General features: G+C 51.8%; 1 protein-coding gene across 1 annotated transcript in view; it reads left to right on the top strand.

Annotated features, from left to right (window-relative positions):
* Positions 1-13,727, top strand: part of VSX2 (visual system homeobox 2) — a 20,994-nt gene extending 7,267 nt beyond the window's left edge. The window contains exons 4-5 of the mRNA XM_042781026.1: positions 12,416-12,596; positions 13,345-13,727. Coding sequence (XP_042636960.1) covers positions 12,416-12,596; positions 13,345-13,727 — 564 coding nt within the window. The remainder of the gene's footprint in view (positions 1-12,415; positions 12,597-13,344) is intronic.
* Positions 13,728-16,941: the final 3,214 nt, after the last annotated feature.

Raw genomic sequence — 16,941 nt, 5'->3', positions numbered from 1 at the left:
TGAGTTGGAGTCAACTTGATGGTAGTGAGTTTGGTTTTTGGTTTTAGTTTCCTAGCTCATCAGGCCCCATCCCTCTCCTGGGGAGTTCCCTGAAATAACCAGCCTGTGACCTGCGCTGAGACGTTCTCAGTCATGGGAGGGTACAGGGTCTCCTTTCATCACCAGCAAGACCTTCCCAAGTCCAGAAGCCCCCTAGCTGGAAGGAGTGGGGCTGATCTATAAGTTTTCAGGGAGAAGGTAAAGTCTGACATCTTTCTGGAAAGGGTCTCCAGGAGGCAAAAGAAGGGAGTGGGTGGGGCACCCTGTCCTGAAGATTTGGAGTTGCCCTAGCTGGCTCTCAACCTTAAGTACAAACTCCTCCCATCCCCTGAGTGGTCCCCACAGTAGTTCACTTTAGAGGCTGGGAAATGGGGGTGGGAGGTAGGGTCCCGACTCCAAGTATGTGTGGGGAGGGGTGGGGAAGGGAAGGCACCTGGAGAAGGAACAAATGAGCTGTTTAGGTTGCTTTGCACCCTCTCACTGGAGAACCAGAAAGTGGGAAATGAGGCCGTGAGCTGCCTTTACAGAAGGTGGTCTTCTCCCTGGAAATCCATTTGGAATTTCAGCCGATGGCTTTGGACATTGACACTAACAATAAGCTCAATTATTCATAAGCAGATTATCTGTTTGGCGCATTATCCATGGTGGCCAGGATCCATCATCCCCACCCAACTGGGTTCCAGTGTGGTGAGGGCTAGAGGTTGATTCTAAACCTGATGGGTGTGTGGTGTGTAGTGTGTGGTGGTGTGTAGTGGTGTGTGTGTGTGTGTGTGTGCAAGCCAAGGCTCAATCTGATAAATGTGGGGTAGTTACTCCTGCCTGGCCTTCATCACCATAAAGATGGTCAGTGCAACTGGCTGGGGAGGGGAGTGCCGATAAATTCCTCATGATGGCAGGGCCCCACATTGCACTGTTGACCAGTAAGGAGGAATAGCTTGTCCGTTGCAGAGGGTTATCCTGAAACCTGTTTGGCTGGCGGGGGTGGGGGGGACGGCATCTGTAGCATGCTGGGTCAGGATTTGGGGAAGGCTGTCCCTCAGCTGTAATGGTCACTGCATCGCTTCACCCTACCCAAACCCTGGGCTTCATTAGGCATCCTGGGAGGTGTCTACAGGGTGGCGACTGAGACCACCAGAACCAGCATGGAGGGGCTGGATGTGTGGAGCAGGGACATGAATTGCCATGAAGATTGGCTCTGGCATTTGTGGGCACAGGAAAAGGAGGGAAGAATCCTTCCAGCCCTCTGAGCACTGTGTGGTTCTCTGCCTCAGTGCTGTCCCCAAAAAGGTGCTTATAAGTTGTTCAGTAATTCTGCCCAGAAGTGTTTTGCCAAGTGCTCAGAGAAAAGTGTATCAACAATAGCCACAGCTGTAATTTACAGAACATTTTCCATATGCCAGACGTTCTTCTATGCATAAGACAAGGACAGGAGAGGCAGGGTGATGTAGTGGTTAGGGACACAGACTCCAAAGCCTGCGTTCCCATCCTGGCCTCACCAGTAACCAGTGGAATGACTCTGGCCAAGTTACTTAATCTCCCAAAGCCTTGATTCCTTATCTGTAAAATGGGGATAATAGCAGCACCTGCCTGTTGTTTGGCTGCAACGAACCACCAGTGGGGAGTGCTCACTCAGTTTCAGCTCTGACTTCACTAAATCCAGGAGGCAGTCAGCTATGGAATCAGCCTCCTTTCATAACTGGGGAAGCTGAAGCTCACCAACTTCCTCAAGGTCACAGAGTTAGTGAGGGGGAGACACAGGATTGGGATCCAGGTCTGACTCTGCAGCCCACCCTTTCAATCTTTGCCTCGTGCTTTGACTGGAAACTGGGGAAGCGGGGAGGGGGTCGGGGGCGGGCGAGTTTGAAGTGTTGGGGGAGGGCAGCGCAGATGTATCAACACTTATTTATACAAATAATCAATTTTTATTGAGTGCCCAGCACTGTTCTAAAATAATAACTCATTAAAAAAATTTTTTTTGAATGGGCAAATTCACATGCCTGAGTTCAAAAGCATGAAAAATGAGCCTCTTATTCCTATCCACCAGCAGCTGCTCCAGTGGTAACCAGTTTCTTCCAGAAATTGTTGTTGTTGTTGTTGTTAAGTGCCGTCGAGTCGTTTCCGACTCATAGCGACCCCATGCACAGCAGAACGAAACACTGCCCAATCCCGCGCCAGCCCCACAGTCCCTGCTATACTCGAGCCCATCATCACAGCCACCGTATCAATCCATCTCCCTGAAGGCCTCCCCCTCTTTCGTCGACCCTCCACCCTACCAAGCATGACATCCTTCTCCAGGGAATGGTCCCTTCTTACAACATCTTCCAGAAATAGTTTATGCATATATAGCAAAGACTCTTCAGAACACCTAGTGGCCTAGACACTGTTATTATTCCCATTCTACAGGTGAGGAACCTGAGGTACAGAGTAGCTGGCCTAAGGTAGTGCCAGGTGGGGCCGGGATTCAAACTCCAGTCCCTCTAGATTCTGGAATACCTCTTGCTGTATCACCATCCTTCCTCATCATTTCCTCTTGGTGTGTTGATCTAGGTCAGTGCTAGTGGTGCAGTGGTTAAAGCATTTGTCTGCTAACCAAAAGGTTGGTGATTGGTTGAGGCAGTCCGCTTGCATAAAGATTTACAGCCTTGGAACCCCTGTGGGACAGTTCCACTCTCTCCTGCAGGGTCACTATGAGTTGGAATCAACTTGATGGCGGAAGGTTTTGGGATAGTTGAAAAATGGAAAGCTACCATTTCAAAGGGAGCCCTGGTGGCATAGTGCCTAAGGCAATTGGCTGCTAACCAGAAAGCTGAGGTTCAAACCCACCAGCCACTCCTCGGAAGGAAGGTTGGGCAATCTACTTCCGTAGTGATACCACCTTGGAAATCCAAGGAGGGGTCGCTATGAGTCGGGGCCAACTCGATGGTGGTGAGAGACTATTTCAGAGTCAGCCTTCTCTCTCTCCCAGCTTTTAGTCAGAGGCCTTTGTGTATGTTGGGGTGAGGTAGAAGGGAGAAAAGGTAGTCCTCAGAGACCCCATGTCTGAAGTTAGAAATTCTGAAGGGGGATGGAAAGGTCATTAGACTGCTATCAGGGCCCAGATCTTAGTCGTGTCTCTGACACTCACCCGGTGTGGCAAAGGCCAGGAGCTCTGGTAGCGTAGTGCCTCAGGCACTTGACTGCTCACCAGAAGGCTGGCGGTTCAAACCTACCAGCCACTCCTTGGAAGGAAGGTTGGGCAATCCTACTTCCATAGTGATACTGCCTCGGGAACACAAGGAGGGGTCGCTATGAGTTGGGGCGACTCAATGGCAAACAACAACAACAAAAACAGCACCTCACCTTGCTCCTCTGTGAAAGGTAGAGAGAGCCACACCCCTCCAGGGGAGGGGGTACCTCCTCAGGATCACTCTCCCTCACTAGTCCCTGGGCTGGCATTAGTCGAATGATGGTGCGGGGCAGGTGGAGTGTACAAGTCCCTGGTGGACATCTGGGACACACGCCATTGCTAGGCCAATCCAAAAAACCATCCTGACACGTCCGAGGACTAGTGTCTAATATCTGATGAGAACCCACAGTAAAGACATGAGAAATCAGACACACCTACTTCTAATCTTTGTTTCTCTGCTAGCAAATCAAACTCTGAGCCTTTATACATTTGTAAAACAATAATATTATTTTTCAGAAATGCTAATTTAATAAAGTATTGTCATTATTGACATTTATTAAGTACGTGGCATTGTCCCAGATATTAAACGCTTTCATACTTTGTTTCATTTAATCCTCACAACAACCAGCTGAGTTTGATGCTAGACTTATCCTGACTTTCGGGATGAGGAAACCTAGGGGTTAGGAGGTGAAGGAAGTACGAATGTGAGGTTCAAACTCTGTACTCAGTTCCTGTTGAGGCGTCTTTCAGGCAAGGTGTCTCCTTTAGGGAGTGATTCTAGAAGGATCCATGGGCACGCTGCTTTGTGAGAACACGAGACAGGGGCTTTCAGGACAGAAACGATGTGTTGGTCCAGGGCAAGAGCAGCCATGAGGCTCAGCCACAGCTGCTCATGTTGGGTGTACCCTGAGAGGAAAACACTGGTCCATATACCCACTGCCAGGATCGGGGAGGATGGGCCAAGCCCACCTGCAACTGCCTCTGCCTTTGTGCTTTCAGGACAAACACTTTCTCATTCTGCATGTGTCTGGGGTGGACAGATGGAGTGCATTATGGGGAAGGAGGCAACTCCAAGTCTCCATGTCAGACTCAGGCACGCATCCTCTTCGTGTCTCTAAAAAGTGCTGGGATATGGCATTCTGGAAGCTCCTGCCAGGTGGGGAAGAGGAAATGGCTTTCCAGACGGACTTTATCTCCTCTTGAGATCACTAGCTACTAGAGTGGTAAGATTGGGATAGATACATATATTCACTTTTTTGTTATGTAGTTTTTCTGACAAAATTGTACTTGTTATAAAAATGCAACCATAGCAGAGAGATGGAATGTGTGGAGCAAACGGTGCCCACTTTCACCCCCACTTTCCGTGGTTTGGTGCATGTCAGGGGTGATGTCTGGATTCTCCGACTGGCACCGCTCAACTTTGCTCCTGCTCAAGGGTGGAAGCAAAGTATTAAGGGATTACATTCCAGAAACTAGAAGCTAAGTGCCAAGGCAGGAAAGGCTTTGCAGTGTACCTCAGCCTGGGATGTTATCAAAGTCACCAGAGCAACTTTTTATAATACCAGTGCTGGGCTCCCATAGTGAAATTCTAGTTTCATTGGTTGGGGTAGAGCCTTGGCGTCTGCATGTTTGTAAAGCTCTCCAGGTGATTCTGGGTGAAAACACTGGGTCAGCGTGGGTGTTTCTGTTAGGTGTCTCTGAAGAGAGCACTAAATGATTTGCGGGATATTCAGGGGAGAAGGATGTCTGGGGCTGCCTGGAAACATGGGCAGAGCTGCCCCCTAGTGGGCATCAGAAGTGCAGCGAGGCCAGGCTTTGAGCTTCAGGCTGAGTCTGGAAGGAGTGTGCTGAAATATGGTGTCAGAAGTGCTGAGTGGGTTTGGAGTGTGAAGTCACTAAATCATGCCAGCAATGAGCCCAAATTAATCAGCTTCCAGCCGGGGGGGGCGGGGGGAGAAGCTGGTGAACGTGATGGAAGCTGCCACATGGCCGGCAGAGGCAGGCCTGATGGGATGTGGGGGAAAATTTGGGGTCGTGCGGTGGCTGGTGTGGGAAAAAGCCATCTTTCAGGCAATGTGTCTCCTTTAGGGAGTGATTCTGGAAGGAGCCATAGGTGCGCTGCCTTGCGAGAACACAAGGGCTTTTGGGACAGGAACTATGTGATGGTGCAGGGGCAAGAGCAGCCGTGAGGCTCAGCCACAGCCACTCATGTTGGGTGTACCTTGAAAGGAACAATGGGAGAGCTGCCTGCCTGCAGGGTGTGTGCCCTGTGCCAGCAAGCACCCTTCCTTGGATCCTGTCTATCCTTGGAGTCACAGACAACCCTCTCTGCCAGCTGTGGAGGCACCTGCCAGATGGTGACATCCAAAGACATCCTATCAGGGCTCCCTGAGTGCTGCTGTGATACCACCTCTGAGGACAAAGGTACCAGGAAACCCAGACTCTTTCCTAACATTGAAGAGCTTCCTATCTCTCCTTTGTCTGGGCCTTGGTCAACCAGTAGCCGGCTTATGGGCCCTTCCTCTAGTAGTCAGAGCCTGGAGGTGTAAGGCAGGGCTTTGTCCTTGCTGTAGCCTTGGTGCAGTCTGTCCTGAAGAGTTTGAGAGGGGCAGCCCCTTCTAGAAAATAGGAAGCCAGGAAGGCAAGTGAGAGAGGGATTGAAGGAATGTTATGGATTTGCCAGAAACAAGAGAGCAAGTGGGAAAAGAGACTCTAGACTGAGAGGGAATAGCAAAAGTGGGAGATGAGAGGCCCTGGTTTTATGTCAAAAGTGTGATAGAGCATTTGGTTGGTTGCAAACCCCATCTCATGGCACATTTGTCCACAGAATTCATCAAATATCATGCCAACATTTTTTTCTCAGCTCTTATTTTATGCCAGTAAGTCAACAGCATTTTATTTAATTTTCATAACACACCTGTGAAGTAGTTATCACATGGCAGATGAGACCCAGAAGCTCTGAAAGGTTAAGAAATGCATCCAAGGTCATGAAGTCCATTGGAGGCAGAGCAGGGATCTCCAGGCTAGGTCTTCTAATCACAGCAGCCCTGCAGGGAATGCTGGGCACTGCATGGGCTTCTCTTGCACTTGAGTCTCAAGGTGCTGGACTACACTAGAAATGTGGGCAGAGTTTCAAGGGCATCTGCTTAGCCTTTTGGATGCCTAAAGGGTCAACTAGAGGCTGTCTAGGAGCTTTGGTGGCACAGTAGCAGGATCCTGATCAAAAGGGGGGAAATGTAGGACAAGAGTTTCAAATTCTTGTGGAATCTAGACTTCCTGGAGCCATGAAGGTTGATGAACCCCTGAAGCTACTTCCCTGAGATCATCTTTAACCCTTAAACCAAAAATAACTTGTGAAGTCTTCTTAAGACCAAACAATAGTTTAGCTTAACTAGTACTAAATGTCTGCCTTGAGCATTAGGCTCTTTTAAGATCCGTATATGGGATCCAATTGAAAGATTAGGTAGGATTGAAGGATTCGGTAAGAACCTTTGGAGGCAGTGAGTTTTATTAATGGTGGAGGAAATACTCAGAAAAGGAAGGTGAGAAGGGTTGCACCACTCAAGGAATGTCATCAACGTCACTGAATGGTACCTGCAGAAACTGGTAGATTGGTCTGTATTTTGCTGTTTCTATTCTCAACAATAACAAGATTAGAGCCTAGGAAACCCTACAGAGCAATTCTACCCTGTCCTATAGGGTCACTATGAATCAGAATCAACTCAGCATACAACAGAGGCTCCCTGTATTTTAATATGTTGTAGTCTGAAGGCTGGAGCTCTGGTAGCATAGTGCCTAAGGCACTTGACTGCTCACCAGAAGGCTGGCGGTTCAAACCCACCAGCCACTCCTTGGAAGGAAGGTTGGGCAATCCTACTTCCATAGTGATACTGCCTTGGAAACCCAAGGAGGGGTCGCTATGAGTCGGGGCCGACTCCACGGCAAATAACAACAACAACAACAGTCTGAAGGCTAGTGCTTTTCCCCCTCGGAGGGGCAGCCCTTGGCATTGATTAACCTGCCTTCTGCGCAAACCCCCACTGAAGCTGCTTCTGCAGAAATCATCACGTTATTGCTCCCTGTGTGAGAGCCCTGTTTTGGGCACTTTCACTTATTTCATTGAATCCTCAACCCTATAAAAGTAGTAGTAGTATGTTTAAAGAGACTAAGGCAGAGGAATCAAGTAACACGTCCAAGATCACACAGCAATTACTGTCAGAGCTGGGAATTCCAGTTCAGGCTTGGCGACCTTGATGCTTCTTGCAAACTCTTAAGTTCTGTATACATCCTGGTTGCTTCTAGAAAGGGAAGAGAAAGGTAAATGCACAGCATGGTTAGGGTTAATTCTAGTCCCTTGTCCACTCTCCTCCAAGGCAGCACTGCTCCGGCTTCCCTGCCAACTGTCCTAAAAAGAAATTGTTTTGGCTGTCCAGGTCTCCTCTATAAATTGGAGCAGCATCTGGTCTTTGCAGAGAGCCAGACATTCCAGGAGCCCGTAACTGCGGGTCTGGACAACTCCTGTTTGAACGACCAGCTGGCAGCTACTCCTCTGGGACAGCGGAGGCAAAGCAACATTCTGATCTGCAGACCATTCACCCAAATTAGAAGACCCAGGAAAACAGTTCTGTTACAGGCCCCAGCGATGGTCTGAATCCTGAGTCTGCACGCCTTTCTCTACCAGCTGCTGTTGAGGTGACTCCAATGTGTGTCAGAGTAGAAGTGTGCTCCTCAGGACTTTCAAGGACTAATTTTTTTCAGAAGTAGATAACCAGGCCTTTCTTTTGAGGTGCCTCTGGGTGGACTCAAACCTCCAGCCTGGGTTGGTTAGCAGTGTAGGGCTAACCTCTGCACCAGCCAGGGACCTGGCACCTTCCTTCAGTGATCCAATGAAGATGCAGCTTCCACCTGTGAGCCCCGCCCCCCACCTCAAGCGCTGATACCCATGGAACTGCTGATGCCCGTGGAACTTGTTGAAAAGCCAGGGCAATGCACCTCCCCAGGCAATGACATGGGAGCGCTGTGGGTATCTTTGTCTTTGTACTCTCCACCATCCCTTCTCCAACACCCAAACCAAACCCACTGGCAGCAAGTTGATTACAACTGGTAGTGTGGATCTATAGGACAAAGTAGAGCTGCCCCATAGGGTTTCCAAGGCTTTACAGAAGAAGATCGCCCCATCTTCCCCCATATAGGAGCATGCTGCTACTGGTGGATTTGAACTGCCAACCATCTAGTTACCAGTCAAATGCCTTACCAACTAGCCACCAGAGCTCCTTGTCCCTTCTCTAGAATCCTGAATCTAAAGCAGGCTGAATGCGGAGTTCTTTCATAAGTTTGACCTCATTTGGCTGCAAAAACCTGACCTGACCGTATAGGCTTCATTCATCCTTTTTAGTGTGCATCACTATACATTTTGCTGCAGAAATCAAAACTGATGGGTTTGATTATGGGCTGCTGCTGCTTCAGGAGATGAGCTCTGGTGATGCAAGGGTTAAAGCATTCAGCTGCTAACCAAAAGGCCGGAGGCTTTAGAACTGCTTCAGGGTGTTGAGGAATATGCATCACACACCCTTTCTAAAATCCAACACACTCTCAAGTCTGGCCCCAAGGGGTACCAGTTAAGGGGTTATAGGTCTGTGGTTTTGTAATGCATTGCATACCAGCAGGATGGTCATTCTGATCTTAAAGCCAATGATGTGCTTATGGTCACAAAGAAAGCCTTCCCAGTCTTGGGGTCAGGACTTGGTGCCTGGAAGTCCATCCCCAGGGAATTCTGTGCTGCCTTCTCTGAGAGGTGGAGGAAACCAGAAGTTACTTGTACCTTTATGTGGATTGGTCCTTTCAGCTTTCCTCTGTGAGAGAAGGCAGCTTGGTTGAGACCACTGGCTACTTGTAGAGGGGGACTGTTTTGGTCCTCTAGTACTGCTGTAACAGAAAATACCACATGTGGGTGGCTTTAATAAACAGGAGTTCATTCTCTTACAGTTTCAGAGGCTAGAAGTCCGAGTTCAAATACCAGCTCTAGGGGCTGGGTGAAAGCCCCTCAATCTTGGGCTTCAGCTCTGCTTCTCGCTCTGCCCACTGAAGCTGGAGGCGTCTCTTATTCAGGCAGCTGCTAGCTGTTGAGGCTGACAAACCCAAGGTCGACAAATAAAATGGCACAGTCCCAAGATTGCCAAACCACATGGCAGGCCGCTAGTTCAAGTCCAGAGACAGTCCCAAGCTCAACAGAAAACATGGCAGGCTGCTGACTGGAGACCCTGCTTCATGCAGGGTCAAAGCGTGCGAAGAAGCTCCAGAGACCTTCCTCAATGCTTCTTCCTGCTGTACAGGAGGCAGCCCACATCCCTAAGGCAGCCACCCAGCTGCTCCAGGAGATTGCACCGTGGAGTCGATTCCCAGTCTCATTGTGGGGAAAAACTACATCCAGCTGCCCAACCACTCAAAACCAGGCCCAGCCAAGTTACCATACAACTTAACTATTACAGGGACAAAGTGCCAACAGGAGGGCGCTGAGAACAGGGCAGAGTGCCCAGACAAACCCAAGTTGTTGGGGAGGGCAGATAGTCAGGTGCGCAGCCTGAAGGCTAGGCAGGCAGTATTGGGGAGAGATTTACACTCAGCACAGTGCCTGCCAGGCCCAAGGCCAGAGGTGGTGCAGAGGGCAGCCATCTAGCCATTGCTGTGGAGTCTATTTTGACTCATGGTGACCTCTTGTGTCCCAGAGTGGAACTGCTCTGTAGGGTTTTCTTGGCTGTAATCTTTATGACAGCAGGTTGCCAGGCCTTTCTTCTGCGGTGCTCCTGGGTGAGTTCTAACTGCCAACGTGTAGGTTAGTAATCCAGGGCAAACAGTTTGCACCACCCAGGGACCTTGCAGCCATCTAGTGGCCTTTAAATTACATAAAACCTTTCCTCGGCAGGGGTCACTCAGGGCTGCCTGGGCCTGGACTGGGGGGAGGCCGCGTGCGTTTTGTTCTGAGCTCCTAGGAAGCTCCCAGCACGTTCTGGAAATGCCAGCGGGTGGCAAAGGTGCGGCCTGCCCAGACAGCGCTGGCCAATGTAAGGGAGTGGAGAGGTCCTCCCATTTCTGGAGGGTCCTCGTTATTTATAAAGGAAGAAATGTCACAACAGGGTTACAAATATTGGGTCGGCTTAAAGGAGTGCGTGTACCATGCACCTCCCCACCCCCCGTAAGGCGCTTCTGTGACTGCGGGGCTGATTTAGACGGATAGGATGCGAGCCCTGGTTGCAGACTCGCCGCAGCCGTGGGGCGCTCACTCCTCCCCCTGGCGGCGGCAGCGGGAACCGCAGGAGCGCGCAGCCCCGGCGCCCACGCGGGCCGCAGCCCAACCCTCCCCGCGGCCGAGGCAGCAAAGGGTTAAGCTGTCAGCCGCGAGATGTTAAACAGGTGTCAAAGGCGCCACATATATCTGCAGATTGAAATCAAATTCTTTGCCGTATAAAAAGATAAATTACCCAGGCGCTGCCGCGCGTCCCACTCATCACGCCAGCGCCAGACGGCAAGCAATTTTTTTTTTTAATGTGCTAACGACCTAATCAAGCAATCAAGTCGGAGAAGATTGCAGAGTGACCCGGGCAGCCATCTGCCGACGAGGCCCGCATTCATTCCCTGCGCCCCGCGCGGGCGGGAGCCGGGGGCGGGAGCAGCCGGGGGAAGAAGGGGGAAAAAAAAAAAATCCTAAACAAATTAACACCCAATTTTGCCCGTCTAATTAGTTAAATGAGAAGTGTTTGGGGTCCCCGGGGAGGGGGCGGAGCGCGGCGCGGCGCGGGCTGCCTGCGCAGCATTAATTAGTGCGGGTCAATGCCGCGGCTCCCGGGAGAGCCGCTGCTTTAATTTCCCGTGATATTTCAGTGCCTGAGGCCCATCGATTCAAACTGAAATTAACTTATTTTTCAATCAGCCCAGGGCTGCCCCTGGGGGTGACTCTTCGTTTGCCGCCTCCTGAATAGAGCTGGGGCCATTTTTCATCGAAAGCTGATACCTGCGCCGCCGAGGGCGGGGGAGGGGACAGGCCCGGGGGAAGGGGCCGTGGCGAGCGGATGGAAATCGCCCAGGAAACTAATAGATTTTCCGGAGTCCGCCTCTCCCCTCCCCTCACCCCCACCACCAGGCGCCTCGCTATCCCGGGGGTCAGAGCCCTGAGAGACTGTGAGGAAGCGAGAGGGCGCCACCCAGGGCCTGTAGTCTTTGCAGCGCCCAGCAGTTTCCCGGGCCTCTGTCACTCTCCACGGCTTTGTCAGTGTCTGAAGTCTCAGGAAGCTGCTCAGGTTGAGCAAGAATCCCGCCTCCCAACATGGCAGAGATCTTGGGTTCTCCTCTAAGGATCAGCTTCCGGTGCTCTAGACACTCCTAGGATAGATACCCCATTCTCTTGGAGACCTCGCACTAGCCAGCTTTGGGGCCAGCGAAGCATTCCCCAGCGCAGAGCCCCCCAGGTCCTTGCTCCATCTGCCGTCATAACTCTTCAGAGTTTTGTCTTCAGTTGCCATGCCCCAAGATCCCTCAGAGTTGGGTGTGATTGTGGAGACCTGTGTGATAGGGAGGACTCGGGCATGGCAGGGCTTGGGCAGGACAGAGCCGGGAAGGGAGGCTGACTCAGGGCTCCTGCAGTATCCCCTGGCCTGCTTTGGGGCTTCCAGAGGAGACTCAGATGAAATGCCCCAAGACCACCCACCACCCTTTGCTCCCACACTAACCTGGCAGTCTTCCTGGACCACTCTGGCCTTTGGGTTCTGGTGGGGAGGCTGCCCTGAACCAGAGGCACTACTAGTCCAGTCCTTGGAAAGGAATTCATGCCCCTGCAGGTCAGGGAAGTTTCTGATTTTTACACTGGGGTTGTGAACATTGGTGAGAGATTCACGGGATTTGGATTGTGGCCGCACACCGAGGCCCATACTGGTTATTAAGACCCAAGCCCAGAGGCGGCCCTACCCATCTCCTTAGAACTGCTTTGATAAGGGCCCACTGTGTTCTCACAGGATTTGGGTCCTCATCCTGAATGCCCATGAGACTGGAGGAAACTTGGGGTGGGTGGGTTTAGGTGAAGACTCCCTGCTGAGAAACCCAAAGTTACAACATGGTGGGTGGGGTTGCTGGCCATCTAGGGCAGGAGGCCTGTACCTCCAGCTCAGACATGGGGTGCCATTCTGAGCAGGCCCTGAACCTCCTCCTCTGTACCTGCAGGTCTGGTTCCAGAACCGCAGAGCCAAGTGGAGGAAACGGGAGAAGTGCTGGGGCCGGAGCAGCGTCATGGCGGAATACGGGCTCTATGGTGCCATGGTGCGGCACTCTATCCCCCTGCCAGAGTCCATCCTCAAGTCAGCCAAGGATGGCATCATGGACTCCTGTGCTCCATGGCTACTGGGTAAGAGCCTGCACCCTCCTCGGGGCCCTGCCCCTGTGGTGAGGGGAGCGGGCTTTGTGGAGGAGGTGGCAGAGCCCTAGAGCAAGGGGACCTGGGTCACAGCAGCCTGGGACAGAGGCCTTCCAAAGCAGGCCTTCTAGTCTACCTTGGGGGACTCAGACGGCACAGTGGGCCCAGGTCTTTATGACTGTCCCTTCCTCCTACTTACTGGGTGCATGGGACTCTGTTCTGGTTGGAGGGTCAGGGCTCCTGATTGTAGGTCTTTCTGTCCTGGGAGAAGGGCATTACTGTTATCGTAGGGTCTGTACCCTCCCTTCCCTTAGCCAGAGGTAGGCTCATGATGAGTGCCCCCTAGGGGCTTAGTCCCTTTGGGTACCACTCTGACTTTGGCCAAAGACTTCTCCCTAAAGCTCTCCAGCCCTCCTTCCTCCACCTGCCATCTGGGTGTGAATCTGGTAATAGCACCTTCCCTAGGGTTCTCAGATCCCCAACGGGGAGGGATGCAGAGAGGCAAGCGTTGAGCCGTGGAAGACACAGAACAGGCTGTCGGGGTGGTGCCCAGGGTCTCGGCTGGAGGAACCCTCTACAGACCTGGTCTCCAGCTGCCAGCCTGCAGTTCCCTCCCCATGGCCGCCCACCCCCTTTCCTGACCCAGCCCCAGCCCTGGGACTTGCGTGACTGCGGTGTGTGAAGGAAGGCTTTCTGCTCGTCCTTAATTCTGCCCTCTCTCTATCTTTGCTGTTTTCAGTTCAAGATGGCTTTCCCAGGCGCTTTTCTAAACCCGAATACCAACAATTCTTTTTAGGGATGCACAAAAAGTCGTTGGAGGCAGCAGCCGAGTCGGGGAGGAAGCCCGAGGCGGAGCGCCAGGCCCTGCCCAAGCTCGACAAGATGGAGCAGGAGGAGCGGGGCCCCGACCCTCAGGCGGCCATCTCCCAGGAGGAACTGAGGGAGAACAGCATTGCCGTGCTCCGAGCCAAAGCTCAGGAGCACAGCACCAAAGTGCTGGGGACCGTGTCGGGGCCAGAGAGCCTGGCCCGGAACGTGGAGAAGCCCGAGGAGGAGGAAGCCATGGACAAAGACAGGCCCACGGAGCCGCTGAATCCACCTCAGCTAGAGGACATGGCTTAGGTCGAAGGGTGCTCAGACCCGGCAGCCCAGGACTCTGCTCTTCTCCGGGGCCTGGGGTGCTGAGAGGTGTTTTCTGGGGCAGGGGCTAAGCCTGGCCTCTGCCTCCCTCCCCCACCCCATAGCCCCCACCCCGTTACCCCTTGGGTGACTGCTCAGTGCTGGCCGAGGCTTTGGACCACGTTGAACCATCCCTCACCTCATCCTCACCTCTCTGGCCTCCTCTTTCTCGTCCCAGAAGCGTTCTTGCTGCCCCAAACCACCCCTCGAGCCCCCTCACTCAATCCTGTGGCAACTCTCACTGTCCAAATCCACCCTAACTCTGTTTCTTGCCTAAAGAGCCCTCCTTCCCAGCTCTGCATCCCTGTGGATTCTGCTCCACTCACGCCTGTTTGCAGCATTACCTGCCACGGCCATGATTCCAACTGAGGATCCCAGTCCTCAGCAAAAGTTTGCTTTCACCCTCAGCCTGTTCCTTCCTGGGGACCTGGGCCTGGGCTTCAGCTGCATGAAGGTGCTGCCCTGTAGGCCCAGGTACAACCACTCCTGCACCCCACCAATGGGGTTCAGACTCCTGATTAAACATGGGAAGTCTTGGTCTGGGCCCATTGGCCCCTCTGTCTCATGCCCTGCCGTGGTCACCCTGGAAGCCGTTCCCTCCACACCTAGCCTTCCCTACTGGCTCCTCCCATCACAGATGCCACACTGCATGTGGCATCAATGTATAGTACCTGTAGTGAGTCCAAGCCCTGGGTCCTGTAGGGAGGGGGCACCTCTCACAGTGCTGTGGCTCATTGCATAGGTGGGAGTTCAAGTTCTCTACCCAGGGCCCCTTGGCCGCTGGGCCTGGGTCCTCAAGCCCCCTAACTCCTGATGCGCTGCCTGGGACCCTGACTTGCTGTGCAAGTACCCTGCCCCTAGAGCTTCTTGCAAATTACTGCTTTGCCTGTGTCCTGCCTTTGAGCAACCCTCTCTACCTGTAAGATCAACACCTAGGAAGCTGTAACCCCTGCCTCAGCTTGACCTGGGCCCTTCCTGAGAGGCCAAACCTGGAGTTTGCCTGGAGTTGTAAATAATGGATTGTAGGGAAAGGCTGGAAGGAAAGCCAGGCAGGAGGCCAGCGTAAAAGCAGCAGGCACACTCACATACCTTCATGCCAGGTGTCTACCATGATGTGTGTCCGCTAGAATAATGCGGACAAGGTAACCATGTTGGACTAAGGGACCGGGGGCTGCTGCTTCCTGTCTGCTGATGGGAGAGCCTGTGGATACTGATGACTTCTGTCCCTTCGACCTGGCCTTCACCACTCCAACTAGGAATGGGAACCCATCACCTGGTGGAGCCCACCAGACCGATATTCCCAGGCCAGGCCCAGGACCACCATCCCCGTGACATCCCCCTCTACTACCTACCACTGTTGCAGGGAATACCTCGTGAGAGAAAGGCCTGATTCAGCAAGTTGTAATTTTCTTTCTGTATCAAAAGTTGATTTCTTTTTCATTCTGTTCATGATGCTTTCCCCTCAGTCCTTCTTGTCTGTTCCTTGTTGGTTTGAAGTGTTTAGGCTGTAGCCCCTGGTGTGTAAATAATGTACATATGGTGAGAAGAAAGGAACTTGATATTGAGGTGTTTGAACTATGGGACTGTAATGACTTCTAGATATTCTAAAGCTGTGATTTCTGTGCCATTTTCTGTAAAGATACAAGTAAGAATAAAATTGGTGTAAAAACAGCAGGGGAGGGGCCCAGGAATCCTCCACGGGTGAGGATGGTGTGTGGATGTGTGTATGGGTGGCATGAAAAGAACCCACTAAGTCACCTTCAGTCACCATCACTCCCTCTCAATTACTCCACCTGTAGAGGCAGCAATGACCTACTTCTCTCCACTGATCTGATGCCAGCTTTCAATGACGTTTGTCACTGTGGTATAGGGCCCTCCTCCACTGCAGGTACAACTTAAATGTCCCAGCCACTGAACCTTCAGTTATGAACTATGGCCCCCTCCCAACTCCACACAATAAATCACATTTACCTTTCTCTCTGGAAGAAGCTCTGGTGGCACAGTGGATAAGGCATTTGGCTGCTAACCAGAAGGTCAGCAGTTCAAATCCACCAGCTGCTCCATGGAAGGAAGATGAGGTGATCTATTTCCATAAAGATTTACAGCCTCAGAACCCCAATGGGGGTCTCTATGAGTCGGAATCGGCTTGATGGCAGTGAATTTGTTTTTGTTTTTCTCTCTCTGGTACTCATGTACTTAACAAAACAACCCTATTTCTTTCACACCTCAGGTGAACCCCCAGCCCACCTTGGCCCTCCAAGATTTCTGAGTCCTCCTTTTGTGTACACGTGTGCATCTGCACGTCTTATTTACACCTTCAACAACAGTACAAAGTTAAGTATATTAGGGTTTTTCAGAGAAATAAAACTAATAGGATATATGTATAGAGAGAGAGAAAGACTGGAAGAGAAAATACTGGTTTTTAAGGAATAGGCTTACACAAATCCAAAATTTGTAGATGGGCAGCAGGCTGCAAACTGAGGCCACCTTCGGCATTACAGTTGTGGGGCCGAGTCCCCTACAGGAAGCCTCAGTTTTTGCTCTTAAGAACGTCAACTGATTGGATGAAGCCCATGCACATTATGGAGTGTCTGCCTTACTTCAGGTCATTTGACGGTAAATGTTGATCACATGCAAATGCCATCATAACAGCACCTAGACTAGTGCTCCACCAAACAACTGGGTACCATAATTGGACCTAGAGAATTAGCCATCACTGTAACCGTGTGTGGAACTGACAGTCAGACAAACCTACGCTAAAGCCATCATAGAGAAAGGCAGTAAAGATCAAGACAGGCAGCATGAGGAGGGCTGTATGAAATTGCCTGTAGACAGTCGTGACCTGCCAATGGGGTGATGGCTGGACGGAATTACAAGATGAGAGAGTGGAGCCAGCAAACTGGATTGCTCATATTGGAGCTTTGGCTCAAGAAGTCATAGAAGATTGTTTCAAACTGGCTCAGATACGGAACTCCGTCTCAGAGAAGGTGGCTGGCACCCCATCATCAAAGGAGAGTGACAGGTGGCTGAGCGGCCCCAGATCGGACCCAGAGCCTGGGGGCGGCCCCTGGGAAACTGCTGGCTGCTTTGTAGTGAAGGGAGAGACCCAGCTCTGAGCCCTGCCCGCACAGGAACCCTCGCAGCCTTCTCTGAACCC

This window comes from Orycteropus afer, unplaced genomic scaffold (genome assembly GCF_000298275.1).
Source record: "Orycteropus afer afer isolate SDZICR_OR568_19922 unplaced genomic scaffold, OryAfe1.0 scaffold00079, whole genome shotgun sequence".
Classification (NCBI taxonomy): domain Eukaryota; kingdom Metazoa; phylum Chordata; class Mammalia; order Tubulidentata; family Orycteropodidae; genus Orycteropus; species Orycteropus afer.
The sequence above is the reverse complement of the archived record's forward strand: the minus strand, read 5'-3'. Positions and strand labels throughout refer to the sequence as shown.